This window comes from Salvelinus namaycush, chromosome 8 (assembly GCF_016432855.1).
Source record: "Salvelinus namaycush isolate Seneca chromosome 8, SaNama_1.0, whole genome shotgun sequence".
Taxonomy (NCBI): domain Eukaryota; kingdom Metazoa; phylum Chordata; class Actinopteri; order Salmoniformes; family Salmonidae; genus Salvelinus; species Salvelinus namaycush.
In genome coordinates this window covers 26,186,186-26,209,654 of record NC_052314.1, presented here as the reverse complement: position 1 = coordinate 26,209,654, position 23,469 = coordinate 26,186,186, and the positions used below count along the sequence as shown (strand labels likewise).

The 23,469-nt window shown below is 45.5% G+C and overlaps 1 protein-coding gene across 1 annotated transcript in view; it reads right to left on the bottom strand.

The window, feature by feature from the left end:
* Nucleotides 1-21,733: 21,733 nt before the first annotated feature.
* LOC120052561 (disabled homolog 1-like) overlaps nucleotides 21,734-23,469 on the bottom strand; it is a 57,587-nt gene continuing 55,851 nt past the window's right edge. Inside the window, exon 16 of the mRNA XM_038999543.1 lies at nucleotides 21,734-23,464. Coding sequence (XP_038855471.1) covers nucleotides 23,399-23,464 — 66 coding nt within the window. The 3' untranslated portion in view covers nucleotides 21,734-23,398. The remainder of the gene's footprint in view (nucleotides 23,465-23,469) is intronic.

Genomic DNA, 23,469 nt, shown 5'->3' with positions numbered 1-23,469 from the left:
ATAACACCGATTACACCTGCTATTACTGAGATGTACCCATCTACACACACATAGATATATAACACTGATTACACCTGCTATTACTGAGATGTACCCATTTACACACATAGATATATAACACTGATTACACCTGCTATTACTGAGATGTACCCATCTACACACACATAGATATATAACACTGATTACACCTGCTATTACTGAGATGTACCCATCTACACACAGATAGATATATAACACTGATTACACCTGCTATTACTGAGATGTACCCATCTACACACACATAGATATATAACACTGATTACACCTGCTATTACTGAGATGTACCCATCTACACACATAGATATATAACACTGATTACACCTGCTATTACTGAGATGTACCCATCTACACACACATAGATATAACACTGATTACACCTGCTATTACTGAGATGTACCCATCTACACACACATAGATATAACACTGATTACACCTGCTATTACTGAGATGTACCCATCTACACACACATATATATAACACCGATTACACCTGCTATTACTGAGATGTACCCATCTACACACATAGATATATAACACTGATTACACCTGCTATTACTGAGATGTACCCATCTACACACATAGATATATAACACTGATTACACCTGCTATTACTGAGATGTACCCATCTACACACACATAGATATAACACTGATTACACCTGCTATTACTGAGATGTACCCATTTACACACACATAGATATATAACACTGATTACACCTGCTATTACTGAGATGTACCCATCTACACACACATAGATATAACACTGATTACACCTGCTATTACTGAGATGTACCCATTTACACACACATAGATATATAACACTGATTACACCTGCTATTACTGAGATGTACCCATCTACACACATAGATATATAACACTGATTACACCTGCTATTACTGAGATGTACCCATCTACACACACATAGATATAACACTGATTACACCTGCTATTACTGAGATGTACCCATCTACACACACATAGATATAACACTGATTACACCTGCTATTACTGAGATGTACCCATCTACACACACACAGATATAACACTGATTACACCTGCTATTACTGAGATGTACCCATCTACACACAGATAGATATATAACACTGATTACACCTGCTATTACTGAGATGTACCCATCTACACACACATAGATATATAACACTGATTACACCTGCTATTACTGAGATGTACCCATTTACACACACATAGATATAACACTGATTACACCTGCTATTACTGAGATGTACCCATCTACACACACATAGATATATAACACTGATTACACCTGCTATTACTGAGATGTACCCATCTACACACACACAGATAGTTTGTAAACACATATAACTCATGTTGTATCCACCTGCAAGACCGTTTTCACATACAGTAGGTCTTCAAGTAATGACAACACAACAACCTGTCTGGAATCCCACAATCAAGCAACTACTGTAGATGTTGAACAATTTGACTCATTTTATGCCCATCTGTATTTGTGTAGAGGTCAGAGGTCAGGGTTTAGGTAGGTGTGTAACTTACATGTATTAGTGCTGTCCCTGGCTAGCCATTTTCCTTTGGGGCAGTTTGTGGTCCGTATGATGCTGACGATGTCCCTATTCTTCACAGCCAGGTCGTTCTTACGTCCTTTAGATGCTACCGTCACTGTAGCCTGATATATAGCCTCCTCCTGACCTGTTATCTGCATACGCACCCAGGCATGCACACACAGTGAAAATATAATCTCAGCGGTCACATACTGTATTGACTGTAGAGTGCGATGAATGCAATGTAAATCTGTTAATCCAGCTGGGCTTTACATTAATGTCATACTCTGCTAAAGGGGCTGCTACTGTTGATATTACCCTGTGTATTAATCTGTGTGTTACTGAGCGTTGTAGTGTAGTGTGCACTGTGTGTACTAGCAACACTTGGGTTATATGATGTTTCCTATAAATCACACTCCCTCTCTTGTCCTTAGTAATTAGACTTGAGATCCAACTGTGACTTCTGCGAAAATCGTTCATAGACGTCATTGGGAGTTTTGCGCAAAAAGGAAAGTTAACCATGTGAATACATCGCTCTGTGATAAGTGAGGTTACTACCACGTAGCCATGATGTTCAGCTAATCTACCATCTTGAAGGAATGAAATCACACTGGTTTCTACTACCGAGAACACTATTCCACTCTCCTCCCCTCTAAGGATTTCTTACCTTAAACTTCTTCATCTCATTTTCTTTCTTCTCTCTCTCTTTCTGCTCCTTCTTCTCTCTCTCTTTCTGCTTCTTCTTCTCTCTCTCTTTCTGCTTCTTCTTCTCTCTCTCTTTCTGTTCTTTCTTCTCCTTCTCCAGATGGTGTTTTTCTTTCTTCTTCAGGTCTTTCTCCTCTGGGGTTTCCGGAGCAGGCTTCTTAAAAGACCAGCCACCCCTGGGTGTTCCTTTAGTCTGAAAACAATAGGAAGACGAGGGTCATGTCTGATTAGATCTTTACTGGGTGATTCGATTCCCACAGGATAGATGCAGAGAAGTGTCTGACAGATAGAGGAGCTTTTACCGTGTGTAACACAGACCTGGGTCAAATATTGTCAAATATTAAGCTATCAACCAATCAAAAGACCCAGAATCTTCCTTACCGGAGGCTGAGTCTCAGCATATGGGTCTGTGAAAAGATAACAGGAAGATAAATAGTTAAGAAAACATGATGACATCTGAAAACATATTTTATGTTAGTTCATCTTATTGGATGCAGTTATGGCTAGATAAGATCAAATCAATGAGAGCGGTAGCAATGCCAGTCTGTCTAGGGTCGATAGGAGAAAAAAGATAAGCACACACATCAGCTTCACTGCTAGAGACACTGGCCTACATAACATTACATACAGTACACACATACTCAACATCTGACCTCATCTCACAGATTCACACCCACAGCTGGAAACTCTCATGCTGGTGGATGGTATCTGAGTGAGAACTTAGTTTCCTGTGTCTTACTCATTGGTTCCTTCTTCTTCTTGGTGGGTTGACCCTTGACCTTCTGTTTGGCTGAGGGCATGTCTTCATTGGCTTTGTCACAGCTCTCATAGGTGCCGTCTTCTGCCTCAGCTCTGGAGGGGTGGGGGTGTGGAACGGTCAGTCAGGGACAAGAACATGACATAGAACACTATTCTAGTGGAGAACGGGAGCTGGATGTGTTCTTTTTAAGGCAAGAATTAGGTACGTTTGAGAGAGAGTAAGAATTAGCTGGTTGTGTTACCCTGCCGCTGGCTGCGGGTCCTGGCTGGAAGGGGAGGCAGGGACAGATTCTTGGATAAACTCCACCCGAACCTCCAATGGAACCTCGACCACCGGTTCTGATTCTGGAACTCTGTGGTCCTCGAATTCTGGAAGCCCCTCCCCCTCTTCCAGAATCTCCTGCTTTAGAAGCACTGTCTCTGGAATGTTGTCACCATATTCTCCATTCCCCCATTCTGACCCCTCTATCTCCACCAAGTCTGCAGGCTGGATTTCTAGGGCTTCCAATTTCAGAAGCTCCGATCCTACATCCTCAAACTCGGGAACGTCAAGAACAGGATCGGCTACGGAGAACTCTAGAGGAGCAGGAATCTCCCCAGCTGAAAAGAGAGACAGATAGTTACCCAACATGAAGAACCACACACTGATAACTACTCTATCCTTTCTCTTTTAGTTTCCAAGTTTATTAGTGTGTGTGTGTGTGTGTGTGAGAGATATGTCTGTCTATGTGCAATGTCATGTGGTTTGCTTCTGTGGTTTGTGAACACACTGCTGTGGAGTTCTTTAGTGACAGAACAAGTGGGTAGGATGTACCATGGGCGGTCAGGTTCATGGAGGGGAGTCGGAGGGGTTTCTCTTGCAGGGGTCGCAGGGTGGAGCCCTCCGGAAGGCACCTCCTCGAGAGAGGAGAGGGTGCCACCAACAGGTCTGGTATCACGTCCCCTGCTATCCTCTCCAACACAGGAAACACCTGCCCTAAAGAGAGAGAGAGAAAGTGAGAGAGAGAAAGGTTCAATATTAGGCTTGGGCATGTATACCATATATACAGTATACCAGGGTATTTTGACATAATGACAGTATGAAGCTTGGGCTGTTTGTGCTATGCCACTGCTTAGAACTAGAAGTTAACTAAGATGTGCCAATTAAATGATCTCCAGCCCAGGGCTCCTGGGTCGTCAATAGTTACCACAGCCAGTCATAAACCCTGCCTATTTCTACACTGTAAAATGTGACGTTAAACCTAACCATACTGCTAACCTTACTTTGTAGCAGACACTCTTATCCAGAGTGACTTACAGGAGCAATTTAGGGTTAAGTGCCTTGCTCAAGGACACATCTTTCACTCAGGGATTCGAACAAGCAACCTTTCGGTTACTGGTGCAATGCTCTTAACCGCTAAGCTACCTTGTGCCCTTATGCCTAATGCCCTTATGCCTAACCCTATGGCTAACCTTATCCCTAACCTTAAATTAAGTCCAAAAAGCTCATTTCTGCTTTCATAAATTTTTACAATAACTAGTGGCAACCGGGCTCCAGCTATGCATTTGGTTTGCTTAACTTGCTAGCAAGTGGCTAGCTTGCAAGATCAAGCTTCTTGGTTACAGCAGAGGCAATCAATCCCCTCCTGGATCAAGATCCCTGTGTCACGCCCTGACCGTAGAGAGCTTTTTATGTCTCTATTTTGGTTTGGTCAGGGTGTGATTTGGGTGGGCATTCTATGTTCATTTTCTATGTTTTGTATTTCTTTGTGTTTGGCCGGGTGTGGTTCTCAATCAGTGGCAGCTGTCTATCGTTGATTGAGAACCATACTTAGGTAGCTTTTTCCCACATGGTTTTTGTGGGTAGTTATTTTCTGTTTAGTGTTTTGCACCTTACAGGACTGTTTCGGTTTCATTTATTTCTCTTGTTATTTTGTTATAATGTTCTGTTCTAATAAAAAAGCATGAACACTTACCACGCTGCCCTTTGGTCCGTTCCTTCTTCATCCGTCGAACGTTACAGAACTACCCACCACAAGCGGACCAAGCAGCGTGGTATGGAGGAGCAGAGGGTTCAGGACTCCTGGACATGGGAGGAGATATTGGACGGACAGGGACCCTCGAGACAGGCTGGGGAATATCGCCGCCCGAAAGAAGAACTGGAGGCAGCGAGAGCTGAGAGGCGGCGATATGAGGTAAGGCAGCGCAGCAGGCACGAGAGGCAGCCCCCCCAAAAAATTTGAGGGGGGCACACGGGGAGATTGGCGGAGTCAGGCGATAGACCTGAGCCAACTCCCCGTGCTTACCGGAAGCAGCGTGGTACTGGTCAGGCACCGTGTTATGCGGTAAAGCGCACGGTGTCTCCAGTGCGCGCTCATAATCCGGAGCGCTATATGCCAGCCCCCCGCAAGTGCCATGCGAGAGTGGGCATCCAGCCAGGGCGGATTGTGCCAGCTCAGCGCGCTTGGTCTCCGGTGCGCCGTTTCGGCCCAGGGTATCCTGCGCCGGCTCTGCGTACTGTGTCTCCGGGGCGCTGGGACGGTTTAGTTCATCCTATGCCTGCGCTCCGCCCATGCCGGGCTAAAGTGGGCATTGAGCCAAATGGAGAGATACGAGTGGTAAGCACCAGATCTCCAGCGCTCCCCCACAGCCCGGTTCAACCTGTGCCTGCACTCTGGAGGGGCCGGGCTAAAGTGGGCATTCAGCCTGGAGGAGTGGTGCCAAGGCTGCGCACCAGGGCTCCAGTGCTCCCCCACAGTCCGGTTCATCCGGTGCCTCCTCTACGCACCAGGCCTCCTGTAGGTGTCCCCAACCTGGTTGGCCCTGTGGCAGCCCCACGCACCAGGCTGTCTCTGCGTCTCCTCCCTCCAGAGTCTTCCTCCAGTCCGGACCCTCCAGCGACGCCCTCCAGTCCGGAGCCTCCAGTGTCACCCTCCAGTCCGGAGCCTCCAGAGTCATCCTCCAGTCCGGAGCCTCCAGAGGCGCCCTCCAGTCCGGAGCTCCCAACAAGGGTCCCCAGTCCGGGGCCCGCTACAAGGGTGTCCAATCCGGGCCCCACAACGAGGGTGCCCAGTCCGGGGCGAGGGTCCCCGCTCTAGAGGCGCCACCTAAGTGGGCTGAGCGAGAGGTGGAGCGGGGTCTACGTCCCTCACCAGAGCCGCCACCGCGGAGAAATGCCCACCCAGACCCTCCCCTATGGGTTCAGGTTTTGCGGCCGGAGTCCGCCCCTATGGGGGGGGGGGGGGGGGGGGTACTGTCACGCCCTGACCGTAGAGAGCTTTTTATGTCTCTATTTTTGTTTGGTCAGGGTGTGATTTGGGTGGGCATTCTATGTTCATTTTCTATGTTTTGTATTTCTTTGTGTTTGGCCGGGTGTGGTTCTCAATCAGAGGCAGCTGATTGTTGTCTCTGATTGAGAATCATACTTAGGTAGCTTTTTCCCACATGGTTTTTGTGGGTAGTTATTTTCTGTTTAGTGTTTTGCACCTTACAGGACTGTTTCGGTTTAATTTATTTCTCTTGTTATATTGTTATAGTGTTCTGTTCTAATAAAAAAGCATGAACACTTACCACGCTGCGCTTTGGTCCGACTACTCTTCTTCAGACGACGAAAACCGTTACACCCCGCTGCCTAAATTTGTTCTATGCTTAATTTTTTTTAATTACAATATTTTTTAGCATTTGGAAAGAAATAGAGCCCCTTGTGTGCACTGCCAGTAACACTGTATACCCTGGTATGGTACAGGAACGGTATGAAGGTATGAAAATCTGGATACAGCCCAAACCTATTCAATACTAAAAAAGATAAAGCAGTGAAAACTACAGTGTGTAGGTTGTTGTTTTGTTGTAGTGCAACGCTGTGAAGCGAGAGTCTGAGCGGTTGAACTGGCCTGTTCACTAGGTCAGCCGGGAGGAACACTCTGCTTCACTGATAACTACATTCCTCAAATTAAAACGATCTAAACATCACCAACAAGAGAGTTAGAACACAAGACAATGGCAGCAGCACCCAGTCATGCTAACTTTGACAGAAACGCTGCCCCAGAGTGACACACCAAAGATAGTTTAAATACCTCTCTTTCTCCGTCCTACTCTTCCCTTCTCCTCACCTACGCCCTACTCTCCCCTTCTCCTCCTCACCTACGCCCTACTCTCCCCTTCTCCTCCTCACCTATGCCCTACTCTCCCCTTCTCCTCCTCACCTATGCCCTACTCTCCCCTTCTCCTCCTCACCTACGCCCTACTCTCCCCTTCTCCTCCTCACCTATGCCCTACTCTCCCCTTCTCCTCCTCACCTATGCCCTACTCTCCCCTTCTCCTCCTCACCTATGCCCTACTCTCCCCTTCTCCTCCTCACCTACGCCCTACTCTCCCCTTCTCCTCCTCACCTACGCCCTACTCTCCCCCTTCTCCTCCTCACCTACGCCCTACTCTCCCCTTCTCCTCCTCACCTACGCCCTACTCTCCCCTTCTCCTCCTCACCTACGCCCTACTCTCCCCCTTCTCCTCCTCACCTACGCCCTACTCTCCCCTTCTCCTCCTCACCTACGCCCTACTCTCCCCCTTCTCCTCCTCACCTACGCCCTACTCTCCCCTTCTCCTCCTCACCTACGCCCTACTCTCCCCTTCTCCTCCTCACCTACGCCCTACTCTCCCCCTTCTCCTCCTCACCTACGCCCTACTCTCCCCTTCTCCTCCTCACCTACGCCCTACTCTCCCCTTCTCCTCCTCACCTACGCCCTACTCTCCCCTTCTCCTCCTCACCTACGCCCTACTCTCCCCTTCTCCTCCTTACCTACGCCCTACTCTCCCCTTATCCTCCTCACCTACGCCCTACTCTCCCCCTTCTCCTCCTTACCTACGCCCTACTCCCCCCTTCTCCTCCTCACCTACGCCCTACTCTCCCCCTTCTCCTCCTCACCTACGCCCTACTCTCCCCCTTCTCCCCCTCACCTACGCCCTACTCTCCCCCTTCTCCTCCTCACCTACGCCCTACTCTTCCCTTCTCCTCACCTATGCCCTACTCTCCCCCTTCTCCTCCTTACCTACGCCCTACTCTCCCCTTCTCCTCCTCACCTACGCCCTACTCTCCCCCTTCTCCTCCTTACCTACGCCCTACTCTCCCCCTTCTCCTCCTCACCTATGCCCTATTCTCCCACTCTCTTCCTCCCCCTTTCCTTCTCCTCCTCACTTCCCCACAGGGTTGGGGAGTAACTGATTAAATGTAATCAGTTAAATGTAATCTCATGTTTTAAAAACTAACTGTAATCAGTTATGTCACCAATCAGATTACAGATAATTTTGAAAAACTCGATGCTAACTTCTTGAATTACTTTTCAATTCAGGAAGTATGTTTGCGAAAAAATACATTATGACATTCAATTCAGCATTGAAAAAAAAGTTTTACGTTTTTTCCACCTGAGAGAGTCTGACCACAAGTCAGAGACCACTATGATGACACACCATGGATCCTTTTTGTCTTATTCTAATGTCGCTTAAGGGGGAAGTAATCCAAAAGTAACTGAAAGTAATCAGATTACGTTACTGAGTTTGGGAAATCAAAAATGATGTTACTGATAACTATTTTGGACAGGTAACTAGTAACTGTAATGGATTACATTTAGAAAGTAACCTACCCAACCCTGCCTCCCCATCCTCCTCAAGACAAAGATGTTTCTGGCACAGAGAGGTATTCGACCTTCTCTGCTGTTTAGTGTCTGCAGCGTTGCAACAACAACCACATAACACCTACTGCAGGCCAGGGAATCTCTGGCAGCCTAGATCCAGCAGCATACCTGACCTCCTGCATACCAACCTAGCTGACACCCTCTTAAGATATCTAAACCATTCCACCATGCAAAGTCTTACCTAGGGTGTAGGGGTGAGCTGCACTCCTGTGTCCTTCATGTTCAGAGTGAGTACAAAAGCAGTGAACAGAAAAAGGAGAGAGATATATAGAATGAAAGAAAGAGCGAGGAAGAGAGAGAACAAGGGCCTCAGGGAAAGAGAGATTCAGACACTTACTAACGTCAACACTGTTGACCAGGGCCGGTTTCAGGGGTGTAGGGGGCCCCGCCCCGGCCTGGTCATCGTAGTCGATTGGTGGGAGCTCAGGGAGGGATTTGTGGGGGAGTGGGGGTTGGTCCTCTATGGTGGGTGTGACAGGGCTGGAGGGGGTGGGGGTGGTCAAAGGGCTGGGGGAAAAGAGATGGAGTTAATTAGATGGTAATAATAACAATATGGTTATTTAGCAGACTCTTATCTAAAGTGACTGGGGGATGAGCAATGGACAGGAAACGTTAATCAATCTGTAAACAAACTGTCAACGTCACCTGATTCCCTGTCTGACTGACACAGTATATGTTAGGATAATATGTTAGGATAATATGTTAGGATAATATGTTAGGATAGTATGTTAGAATAGTTGATGTTAACGTTAATGTGTATGTATTAAAGGTATATTGTGCACCTGCCAAACTTTCTCTTGGCCTTCTCCAGAGCATTGAAGATTATCTCTGTTCCTCTTTTTTTTGGTGTACTCATTTCCTCTGCTCGCCCTAGAGCCGACAGGGCTGAGCGTGGTCGTTCCTGGACCGACACGGGGCTCTCAGGCTGGGGGGACAGGGGTGTGACTGGGGGGTCCACCGCTGGGGGAGGGGGGGTGTGAGAGGAAAGTGGAGAGGCAGAGGCCTCGACTACAACAGCAACATCCACTACTACAGACTCAGGTTCAGGTTCAGGAGGTGGAGGTGGAGAGGGGGTAGGGTCAGCGGGTGGGGGTGGGGGTGCCCTGGCAATAACAGGTCGACGTAGGGTGGCTATAGTGGGTGGTGGTAAGGTGGGGATAGCAGAGGGGTTAGGGGTGACTGGGGGAGTTGGTACCGGGCTGGGTAGGGCAGGAACAGGGGAAGGGGTAGGGCTGGGGAGAACCAATACAGAAAGGGTGGGGGCTGGGATGGTCTCAGCTGGGGTTTCGATAGGAGGGTCGAGGATCATTGGAATGGGGATGGGGTCGGGTGGTGTAACGACTGTAATGGTTTTAGCTGCTGGTGCAGGCATCAGGGTGGAGGGTAACAGCTCAGGGGGTAAGAGGGCATCTAGTACTGGGGCAGGTTTCGGGGCAAGGGGTAAGAGGGTAATGTGTGCTGCTGGGGCCGGTGGGATGAGGGCAGTTGGTGTGGGTATATTAGCATGGGGTGATGGGGTTCTGAAGGTTGTTAGAGCGATGAGAGGTTCAGGGCCAGCCATGTCTGGGCTGGCTATGTCCAGCATGGGGAGAGGAGGAAACTCATCTTTCCTCTCTTTCCCTTTCTTCCCTGATTTCACATGCTTCCCGATGCGCCGAAAACCCTTCTTCTTTACTGTTGCATTTATGGGCGGTGGCGAAGCGTCTTCCAGCTCGACATTACCCCCCTTAAACCCCATAGGGGACAGCAGGGACACCTTCTTGTTCTTCATGACTAGGTCTGCCTCTGTCTTCTGTTTCTGGTCCAGCAGATCTGACATCACCCCTTCTTCTACATCGTCTTTCCCGCCATTCATCTCTCTATCTGCCTTTTCTTTGTCAGCCTCTGCCTTCTTTTTACCTAGTAATTTCACCTTCCCCTCATTCTTGTCTTTTCCCTTTACCTTCTTCTCCTTCTCCTTGAAGATGACTCGGGGTGCGATGTCACCCTTCCCCTGGAGGGAGGTGAGGAGGGAGGGTCGAGCTCCGGGCTTTAGGTTGCGTGAGTTGGAGGGTGTGTGTGATGTGGGGCTGAAGGAAGGAAGGGAGTTTGTTGGGCTGTGAGGAGGGGACAGGACTTTAGGCTTCACAGGAAGAGCAGGTTTGGTCCTCGGCTGCTTCAGCAGCACTTCCTCATCCTGGAACTTTGCCCTCAAGGACTTGAAGTCCAGATCTTCTTCCTGAGAGAGAGATAAAGGAGGGGAGGGGGTGAGATGGGTGGAAAACAGGTACCTCAGGAGAAAGACTAAGGAATCATAATTGAAATTCAAATCACAGGTTATCTTTGAGTCCTCCCTAACGGTCTCACTCTCTCTCTCTCTCTTCATAGTCTAAATCAACATAAGATAAAACAAACTAAGTGACCGGATCATCCAGTGTAGATACCTAGATAACGTTCAAGGCGGAGTGCACAACTGCCATTGGCAACAAAAATGCCAATAGAAACCCAGTAGCCAGCTTTAGCATGAATCACTCTGTCCTGCTATACCACATCATCTATCTGCCATCCATACACACACACTGAGAGACAAAGACAGAGATTTAAAATCAAATCAGAAGATATTTAAAAAAGTGTTGCACTTACCTGCACTAAATAATGTGACATGTATTAATATTCCTCTTAAGAGTCACAGTTATGAAAACTTAGGACACTAAAGAGGACTCTGAAAAACACTAAAAGAAAGATGCCCAGGGTCCCTGTTCATCTGCGTGAACGTGCCTTAGGCATGAGGACTGCAGATGTGGCCAGGGCAATAAATTGCAATGTCCGTACTGTGAGACGCCGAAGACAGCGCTACAGGGAGACAGGACGGACAGCTGATCATCCTCGCAGTGGCAGACCACTTGTAACAACACCTGCACAGGATCGGTACATCCGAACATCCCACCTGGGGGACAGGTACAGGATAGCAACAACAACTGCCCGAGTTACACCAGGAACGCACAATCCCTCCATCAGCGCTCAGACTGTCCGCAATAGGCTGAGAGAGGCTGGACCGAGGGCTTGTAGGCCTGTTGTAAGGCAGGTCCTCACCAGACATCACCGGCAACAACGTCGCTTATGGGCACAAACCCACCGTCGCTGGACCAGACAGGACTGGCAAAAAGGTCTCTTCACTGACGAGTCGCGGTTTTGTCTCACCAGGGGTGATGGTCGGATTCACGTTTGTCGTCAAAGGAATGAGCGTTACACCGAGGCCTGTACTCTGGAGCGGGATCGATTTGGAGGTGGAGGGTCCGTCATGGTCTGGGGCGGTGTGTCACAGCATCATCGGACTAAACTTGTTGTCATTGCAGGCAATCTCAACGCTGTGCGTTACAGGGAAGTCATCCTCCTCCCTCATGTGGTCCTCTTACTGCAGGCTCATCCTGACATGACCCTCCAGCATGACAATGCCACCAGCCATACTGCTCGTTCTGTGCGTGATTTCCTGCAAGACAGGAATGTCAGTGTTCTGCCATGGCCAGTGAAGAGCCCGGATCTCAATCCCATTGAGCATGTCTGGGAACTGTTGGATTGGAGGATGAGGGCTAGGGCCATTCCCCCCCGAAATGTCAGGGAACTTGCAGGTGCCTTGGTGGAAGAGTGGGGTAACATCTCACAGCAAGAACTGGCCAATCTGGTGCATTCCATGAGGAGGAGATGCACTGCAGTACTTAATGCAGCTGGTGGCCACACCAGATACTGACTGTTACTTTTGATTTTGACCCCCCCCCCCCCTTTGTTCAGGGCCACATTATTCAATTTCTGTTAGTCACATGTATGTGGAACTTGTTCAGTTTATGTCTCAGTTGTTGAATCTTGTTATGTTCATACAAATATTTACACATGTTAAGTTTGCTGAAAATAAACACAGTTGACAGTGAGAGTACGTTTCTTTTTTTTCTGAGTTTATATTTGAGAGATCAGGATATTATTATTGTTAATCCCACCGCCCCCAACTTTGGTGTTCAGAATAGCCTCAATTCGTCTACAAGGTGTCAAAAGCGTTACACAGGGATGCTGGCCCATGTTGACTCCAATGCTTCCAACAGTGTCAAGTTGGCTGGATGTCCTTTTGCTGGTGGACCATTCTTGATATACACAGGATACTGTTGAGCATGAAAAACCCAGCAGCATTGCAGTTCTTGACACAAACCGGTGCGCCTGGCACCTACTACCATACCCCGTTCAAAGGCACTTAAATATTTTGTCTTACCCATTCATCCTATGAATGGCACACATACACAATCCATGCCTCAATTGTCAAAAATAAAAATGTATTTAACCTGTCTCCTCCCCTTCATCTACATTGATTGAAGTGAACTTAACAAGTGACATGAATAAGGGATCATAGCTTTCACCTGAATTCAACTAATCAGTCTATGTCATGGAACGTGTTCTTAATGTTTTGTACACTCAGTGTATATAGCGCCATCAGAAAGTATTCACACCCCTTGACTTTTACAGCCTGAATTGAAAATGTATTACATTTTGAATTTTGTCACTGGCTTAAACACAATACTCCATAATGTTAGAGTGGAATAATGTTTTTCAATTTTCTTTCAATTTAATAAAAAATGAAAAGCTGAAATGTCTTTAGTCAGTTGAAGTTGGAAGTTTACATACACCTTAGCCAAATACATTTAAACTCAGTTTTTCACAATTCCTGACATTTAATCCTAGTAAAAAGTCCCTATCTTAGGTCAGTTAGGATCACCAATTTATTTTAAGAATCTGAAATGTCAGAATAATAGTAGCGAGAATGATTTATTTCAGCTTTTATTTCTTTCATCACATTCCCAGTGGGTCAGAAGTTTACATACACTCAATTAGTATTTGGTAGCATTGCCTTTAAATTGTTTAACTTGGGTCAAACGTGTTGGGTAGCCTTCCACAAGCTTCCCACAATAAGTTGGGTGAATGTTGGCCCATTCCTCCTAACAGAGCTGGTGTAACTGAGTCAGGTTTGTAGGCCTCCTTGCTCACACACGCTTTTTCAGTTCTGCCCGCACATTTTCTATAGGATTGAGGTCAGGGCTTTGTGATGGCCACTCCAATACCTTGACTTTGTTGTCCTTAAGCCATTTTGTCACAACTTTGGAAGTATGCTTGGGGTCATTGTCCATTTGGAAGACCCATTTGCGACCAAGCTTTAACTTCCTGACTGGTGTCTTGAGATGTTGCTTCAATATATCCACATACTTTTCTTTCCTTATAATGCTATCTATTTTGTAAAGTGCACCAGTCCCTCCTGCAGCAAACCACCCCCACAACATGATGCTGCCACCCCCGTGCTTCACGGTTTTCCTCCAAACATAACGATGGTCATTATGGCCAAACAGTTCTATTTTTGTTTCATCAGACCAGACAACATTTCTCCAAAAAGTACAATCTTTGTCCCCATGTGCAGTTGCAAACCGTTGTCTGGCTTTTTTATGGCTTTGGAGCAGTGTTTTGGAGCAGTGGCTTCTTCCTTGCTGAGCGGCCTTTAAGGTTATGTCGATATAGGACTCGTTTTACTGTGGATATAGATACATTTGTACCTGTTTCCTCCAGCGTCTTCACAAGGTCCTTTGCTGTTGTTCTGGGATTGATTTGCACTTTCCGCACCAAAGTACGTTCATCTCTAGGAGACAGAACTTCCTGAGCGGAATGGTCCCATGGTGTTCATACTTGCGTACTATTGTTTGTACAGATGAACATGGTACCTTCAGGCGTATGAAAATTGCTCCCAAGGATGAACCAGACTTGTGGAGGTCTACAATTTTTTTCTGAGGTCTTGGCTGATTTCTTTTGATTTTTCCCATGATGTCAAGCAGAGGCACTGAGTTTGAAGGTAGGCCTTGAAATTAATCCACAGGTACACCTCCAATTGACTGAAATGATGTCAATCAGAAGCTTCTAAAGCCATGACATAATTTTCTGGAATTTTCCAAGTTGTTTAAAGGCACAGTCAACTCTGTGTATGTAAACTTCTGACCTACTGGAATTGTGATGTGAATTATAAGTGAAATAATCTGTCTGTTAACAATTGTTGGAAAAATTACTACTGTCATCCACAAAGTAGATGTCTTAACCGACTTGCCAAAACTATAGTTTGTTAACAAGAAATTTGTTGTGGTTGAAAAACAAGTTTTAATGACTCCAACCTAAGTGTATGTAAACTTCCGACTTCAACTGTAACTATTCAACCCCCTTGTTATGGCAAGCCTAAATAAGTTCAGGAGTAAAAATGTCACATATGTCACAAAACAAGTCACATAATAAGGTGCATGGACTCACTCGGTGTGCAATAATAGTGTTTAACAAGATTTTTGAATGACTACCTCATCTCTGTATCCCACACATACAATTATCTGTAAGGTCCCAGTGAATTTCAAACAGAGATTCCTCCACAAAGACCAGGGAGATTTTCCAATGCCTCACAAAGAAGGGAACCTATTGGTAGATGGGTAAAAAAAATAAGTAGACATTGAATATCCCTTTGAGCATGGTGAAGTTGTTAATTACACTTTGGATGGTGTATCAATACAGCCAGTCACTACATAGATACAGGTGTCCTTCCTAACTCAGTTGCCGGAGAGGGAGGAAACCGCTCAGGGATTTCACCGTAAGGTCAATAATGGCGCAGGAAAAGAAGGCTGACGTTTTACATGTTCCTATCCAATTGTGTTTTTGTTTTTTTGTTTCTTTGCATTGTTTGTAACTTATTTTTTTTTACTTATTTTGTACATAATGTTGCTGCTACCGTCTCTAATAACCTAAAATAACTTCTGGACATCAGAACTGTGATTACTCACCACGAACTGGCAGAATCCATATTTTCCTTTAACGAGTCCGACGAGTCCAACATGAATGACATACTGTCTTCCCGGGAACAGGCCCAGATCCCCGTCACAGGGCTGCCTTCCATTCTGCTAGCAATCTTTTCAATCTTTGGAAAATAAAATCGATGACCTACGTGGAAGATTAAACTACCAACAGGACATTCAAAACTGTAATATCTTATGCTTCCCGTAGTCGTGGCTGAACGACGACATTATCAACATACAGCTGGCTGGTTATACGCTCTACCGGCAGGATTGAACAGCGGTATCTGGTAAGACAAGGGGTGGGTGACTATGTATTTTTGTAAATAACAGCTGGTGCATGATATCTAAGGAAGTCTCGAGGTTTTGCTCGCCTGAGGTAGAGTATTTTATGATAAGCTGTAGACCACACTATCTACCTAGAGAGTTTTCATCTTTTTCGTAGCTATCTACATACCACAACAGACTGATGCTGGCACTAAGACCGCACTCAATGAGCTGTATTCCGCCATAAGCAAACAGGAAAACGCTCACCCAGAGGCGGCGCTCCTAGTGGCCGGGGACTTTATTGCCGGGAAACTTAAATCGGTCTTACCAAATTTCTATCAGCATGTTAAATGTGCAACCAGAGGAAAATAATCTCTGGAGGACCTTTACTCCACACACAGAGATGCATACAAAGCTTTCCCTTGCCCTCCATTTGGCGAATCTGACCATAATTCTAGCCTCCTAATTCCTGCTTACAAGCAAAAAGCACCAGTGACTCGATCAATAAAAAAGTGGTCAGATGAAGCAGATGCTAAGCTACAGGACTGTTTTGCTAGCACAGACTGGAATATGTTCCCGGGATTCCTCCGATGGTATTGAGTACACCACATCAGTCATTGTCTTCATCAATAAGTGCATCGATGATGTCGTCCCCACAGTGACCGTACGTACATACTCCAACCAGAAGCCATGGATTACAGGCAACATCTGCACTGAGCTAAAGGCTAGAGCTGCCGCGTTCAAGGAGCGTGACTCTAACCCGGAAGCTTATAAGAAATCTCGCTATGCCCTCCGGCGAACCATCAAACAGGCAAAGCGTCAATACAGGACTAAGATCGAATCGTACCACACCGGCTCTGATGCTCGTCGGATGTGGCAGGGCTTGCAATCCAATAAGACTACAAAGGAAAGCACAGCCGAAAGCTGCCCAGTGACACGAGCCTACCAGATGAGCTAAACTGCTTCTATGCTTGCTTCGAGGAACATAACACTGAAACATGCATGAAAGCACCAGCTGTTCCGGAAGACTGTGTGATCACGCTCTCCGCAGCCGATGTGAGTAAGACCTTTAACTTCTTACGGCTGAAATCCCGTTAACGGGATCGATATAACAACAGCCAGTGAAAGTGCAGGGCGCCAAATTCAAACAACAGAAATCTCAAAATTACAATTCCTCAAACATACAAGTATTATACACCATTTTATAGGTAAACTTGTTGTTAATCCCACCACAGTGTCCGATTTCAAAAAGGCTTTACGACGAAAGCATACCATGCGATTATGTTAGGTCAGCACCTTGTCAGAGAAAAACACAGCCCTTTTTCCAGTCAAAGAGAGGAGTCATAAAAAGCAGAAATAGAGATAAAATGAATCACTAACCTTTTATGATCTTCATCAGATGACACTCATAGGACTTCATGTTACACAATACATGTATGTTTTGTTCGATAAAGTTCATATTTATATCCCAAAATCTCAGTTTACATTGGCGCATTATGTTCAGTAATGTTTTGCTTCCAAAACATCCGGTGATTTTGCAGAGAGCCACATCAATTCAGAGAAATACTCATAATAAACATTGATAAAAGATACAAGTGTTATGCATGGAATTATAGATAAACTCCTCCTTAATGCAACCGCTGTGTCAGATTTCAAAAAAGCTTTACGGAAAAGCACACCATGCAATAATCTGAGTACAGCGCTCAGAGACCAAAACAAGCCATACAGATACCCGCCATGTTGTGGAGTCAACAGAAGTCAGAAATAGCATCATAAATATTCACTTACCTTTGATGATCTTCATCAGAATGCACTCCCAGCAATCCCAGTTCCACAATAAATGTTTGTTTTGTTCGATAAATTCCATCATTTATGTCCAAATACTTTGCGCGTTTAGTTCACAAATCCAAATTCACGAGGCGCAGGCCAGAAGAAAAGTCAAAAAGTTCCATTACAGTTCGTAGAAACATGTCAAACGATGTATATAATCAATCTTTAGGATGTTTTTAACATATATCTTCAATAATGTTTCAACCGGACAATTCCTTTGGCCTTCTGCCAGACCCCTTAGTCAAACAGCTCTTATTCTCTCCCCCTTCACAGTAGAAGCCTGAAACAAGGTTCTAAAGACTGTTGACATCTAGTGGAAGCCTTAGGGAGTGCAATATGACCCCATAGACACTGTATATTGGATAGGCAAAGACTTGAAAACCTACAAACCTCAGATTTCCCACTTCCTGGTTGGATTTTTTCTCAGGTTTTTGCCTGCCATATGAGTTCTGTTATACTCACAGACATCATTCAAACAGTTTTAGAAACTCCAGATACACCAATAATATGCATATCAATAACAAACACCAATAATATGCATATCTTAGCTTCTGGGCCTGAGTAGCAGGCAGTTTACTCTGGGAACCTTATTCATCCAAGCTACTCAATACTGCCCCCAGCCAGAAGAAGTTAAGCAGGTCAACATTCACAAGGCCTTAAGGCCAGACGGATTACCAGGGCGTATACTGCGAGCATGCGCTGACCAACTGGCAAGTGTCTTCACTGACATTTTCAACCTCTCCCTGTCCGAGTCTGTAATACCAACATGTTTTAAGCAGACCACCATAGTCCCTGTGCACAAGAACACTAAGGTAACCTGCCTAAATGACTACCGACCCGTAGCACATCTATAGCCATGAAGTGCTTTGAAAGGCTGGTCATGGCTCACATCAACACCATTATCCCAGAAACCCTAGACCCACTCCAATTTACATACTGCCCTAACAGATCCACAGATGATGCAATCTCTACTGCGCTCCACACTGCCCTTTCCCACCTGGACAAAAGGAACACTTATGTGAGAATGCTATTCATTGACTACAGCTCAGCGCTCAACACCATAGTGCCCTCAAAGCTCATCAATAAGCTAAGGACAATGGGACTAAACACCTCCCTCTGGAACTGGATCCTAGACTTCCTGACGGGCCACCCCCAGGTGGTAAGGGTAGGTAACAACACATCCGCCACGCTGATCCTCAACACAGGGGCCCCTCAGGGGTGCGTGCTCAGTCCCCTCCTGTACTCCCTGTTCACTCATGACTGCACGGCCAGGCACGACTCCAACACCATCATTAAGTTTGCCGATGATACAACAGTCACCGACAACAACGGGTCAGCCTATAGGGAGGAGGTCAGAGACCTGGCCGTGTGGTGCAGGACAACAACCTCTCCCTCAATGTGATCAAGACAAAGGAGATGATTGTGGACTACAGGAAAAAGAGGACCGAACACTCTCCCATTCTAGTCTCGCTATTGTTATCTTACTGCTGCTCTTTAATTACCTGTTACTTTTATCTCTTATTCGTATTTTCTTTTTTTTAAACTGCATTGTTGGTTAGGGGCTCGTAAGTAAGCATTTCACTGTAAGGTCTATTCCAAAACATGCATCCTGTTTGCAACAAGGCACTTAAGTAATACTGCAAAAAATGTGGCAAAGCAATTAACTTTTTGTCCTGAATACAAGGTGTTATGTTTGGGGCAAATCCAATACAACACATTACTGAGTACTTACCACTCTCCATATTTTCAAGCATAGTGGTGGCTGAATCATGTTATAGGTATGCTTGTAATCATTAAGATGAGCTTTAAAGCTTTAAAGCTTTTATCCTTTAAAGGGAGCTTTAAAGGATAAAAAATAAACGGAATGGAGTTAAGCACAGGCAAAATCCTAGAGGAAAACTTGCTTCAGTCTGCTTTCCACTAGACACTGGGAGATGAATTCACCTTTCAGCAGGACAATAACCTAAAACACAAGGCCAAATCTACACTGGAGTTTCTGAAAAGAATAATGGGCAAATGTTGCGCAATCCAGGTGTGGAAAGCTCTTAAAGACTTTCACAGAGAACTGTAATCGCTGCCAAAGGTGCTTCTGCAAATTATTGACTCAGGGGTTTGAATACTTATGTAAATGATATATTTCTGTATTTCATTTTCATTTTCAATACATTTACAAACATTTCTAAAAACATGTTTTCACTTTGTCATTATGGTGTGGTGTGTGTAGATGGGTGAGAAAACCGTTTGAATTATTTTTCAATTCTGGCTGTAACACAACAAAATGTGGAATAAGTCAAGGGGTATGAATACTTTCTGAAGGCACTGTACTCCCATTCATTTTTAAAACGGGCACAGGGCTTCCTTCAAAATAGTCTTGTGAGGCTTGTGGGGGTCCCAGAGCAAAACAACCGACATGTACATGTTCTTGAGAATCTCACCCAAACTGTTCAGAGACTACAGACAGAAGTTGGCAGATCAGAGGTACCGAATTCAGACTAATCCCATGATGCTTGTGGGGGTCATAGAGTATAACCGAGATGAGACTCTCATTTTTCCATAGAGCATTAGTTTGTAGTCCAAACCGTTTATCTGGATGTCTCATTGTCTGACAAACACGCTGTAGCTCAGCCACCTTCCACCACAGATGTGGAAGGCCGCCGTTGGCGGATGCAGTGGATTGAGACGCAGCCCATGCAAAAAAAAGATTTATATCTCTAGTTTAAACAGACAGATTTTGATGGGCATTTCTTATTATGACAATTAGATTTCCCGCGGGGTCGCTGACATCGACTTTAGAAGGTAAACAATACAGCCACATCTAATAATAAACCAGAGAGAAGAACCACCAACTAATAGTTGTTGAGACAAGAAGCATGGGCATCATGCCAACTCCCTATCTAACTATACAGTAATACAAAATGTAACAGTGGCGCGGAACTCTATCCGTGAACCATGGTTACGTTATAACAGCACGGCGCTGTGTGTGTCCGCGAGAGAGAATGAGTTGAGTCTTAGTACTGAAAGTGTAATAACACCAGATAAGTTTTACCTGGTCCATCGTGCGTAATTCAACCAGCAACAGACAGCTATGGGTAGCCTTGTTCCACCTCTATTCTCGCTTTATCCAGGTGGCAGCTTCAGCCTCTCATTCTGGCTAGTTCCTTTAACGTCCTTACACCAAGCAGTTACACAAAACAGTCAACACAATAACTCGGAATAACTTTCTCCAGTGTCAACAGTCCAGGATGCTACCGGCAAATGTTACTGTTCTCACCTACTAACAGAGGATTAGACTGGTCTACAGACCCTTACATTGACCTACTCTCTCTCCGCATGTGTTTCTTAGCTGGTTTGGTTTTAGGATGGAAGTCAGGTTGGAATTCTCTCTCCCACGCTCATAGAAATATTCACGCGCACATCGCAGAAACGGTCCGTCCAGTTAAACGGGTCCGGCGGTGTCGAGAGCGAAAGGCATTTCAACGCAACGTGTATGATGCACTTTCTGACAGCTCTCATCCAACAGGAATGTTGTCCGGCATGCATAGTGTCTGTGTGTGTGTCATTCCTCGTAGCTGGTGCCATAGAAGCGCGATTGTTTCCCAACCACAATGAAATAGGCTATTACAGTTTAGTCATATCACAAATGTTAGGCAAACAGGTAAATGACACGGACGTGATAGCTTATATCCTATTGCTGTGTGTGCCTATGGCAGTGATATATGTAGGCCTATGCCCATGTTGCCTATAGCTAGCTTTTATTACGTCTTCCAGACAAACAGAGACAGTGAAATAAGACAGCCTGAGGAGTCTGTCAGCATTCCAAGAACAGGTGTATTTAAACTGCATTCAGAAGACACAAGCCATACAAGATACAGAAACACAGAGTTAAATGGATGTGTGAAAACTTGGACATAATAATACGTAATGTGTACTCAATATGGCTAGTTAGAGAAACATACAGTACATGTGTACTGTAGGATATTTTTCATACAAGTAGTCTACTAAACCATCGTTAAAGCCATCCTGTGTCTATCAGGCAGGTGAGAGAAGACAAAGAGATTAGGCACGCACATGTCACATGCGTAGTGATCACCCGGAACCAGCTGTCATTGGGATGTGTTTAATAGGAACTGTAATACATGGTGGAGATGTAAATCAACAGAAAATAAAAGTCCTCTAAAAATCCACTGTAGAATGCTGTTGTATTCATAAAGATAAAAATAATGTGTCAATTTACATTAAGAAACCGTTATCTGAGGTAAGGTTAAAATATGTCTAGAAATGTTACGTAATCAAACAGCATTTTTTCCCCCTTTTAGTCCACTTCCTCATCTTCTTCTTCTATTGTCCAAACGTCGTTATTAATCAGTTGTCAGTCCAGAGAAGTCTAATTACACAGAGATTCTGGCCATAAAATAGGGAGTCATTGGCATCACAGTTGATGTAGTACTAGCAGAGACAGACGGACGGATAGACCGGCAGACAGACAGACATGGAGACAGACAGCCGAGCAGGACTAGGGGCCGATGACAGACATACAGCTGTAGGGAGTGTCTGGTGTGGTTGTGATGATGGGTAATGCTCCTGTCACTCAGACTGAGAGATTATATGACGCACAGACAGGATGATGGTATGACTGTACGAGGTTACAGGGCACATGGATATTGATCAACAAAGGACTGCAGTGTAGACGAGGTCTGAGTTAGGGAAAGACACTTATAGGATCATAGACCAAACAACGTCAGGGGTTGAGAGAGCAACAGAAACCTGGACAGACAGACAGACAGAGGAGATGTTGGTATTGCTTGATACCTTCTGGTTGCATAACTGAAGCCTGCCTATTTTATGGCACAGAAGTCCTGCGGACAGCATGATCATTGTTGTTGTTGTTGTTATTATTATTATTATTTACAAAATGAGTTTGGCAAACCAACGATCAGGTCTCTTAAAGCCATGTGACTGTGCAACTCCGGTAGAGCTGACAGTAGAGCGTCTTGATGGATTTATAAAATAAAAACTCAATTTCCCCTTGTCTGTTTTAATCGATATTGTACAAAAGCTATTATAGAGAATGAGCAGTTCAATCACAGAATCAGTTAGTTTGGCAACATCCATCCGAAGGCGGGGGTGCCCGGTAATTTGGCAATGTTCGTCCATGCCAGGCGGTGCCCGTTAGGCTGGCAACATCCATGCCCCGCTGAGTCCATTCCCTCTGAAGCCTTCCCTCTGAATCTGTCGGAGAAGAGACATTTGGCAAAACACTGTGTCGGTGTGTGTGTGTGTGAGTAGCTCCCAGAGAGTCTGTTCCCAGAGAGTCTGCATAGTCATCCAGCAGATGCTCACATGAAGGTGAAACACTCAAACAGCCAACCAGATGCCAAGATCCCAATATACTGGCTAATCCAAAATAAGGATCCCAGCATACCATTCCTGGCTCGTCCCACAGGATCCACTTGCTACAGACACTAATTTGGTCCATGTCTGATAACACTGTGTGAGTTAGGAAGGGAGACAACACTTGGCCCAGCCCCCTTTTGGCAGCATAGTCTCTAGCAACATTTGATGGAGGGAGAGAGAGAGAGAGAGACGGAGAGATGAAAGGAATGAATGAAAAGAGAGTAGAGGGAGTAGATGGAGCGTTCTATCCTTTGATAGAGGGGTGGCCAGGCTGCTGCTTGAGAGGAGTAACACACACACACACACACACACATCGGGTTGGTTGGTCAGCGTTGGTTGGTCAGTCCAGTGTCCAGTGTTCAGTGTGTCTCTTTATTTCTTCCCTTTGTTGACCTGGGCGTAGAGAGGATCCTTCCCCTGCATACAGAGATCCTTCCCCTGCA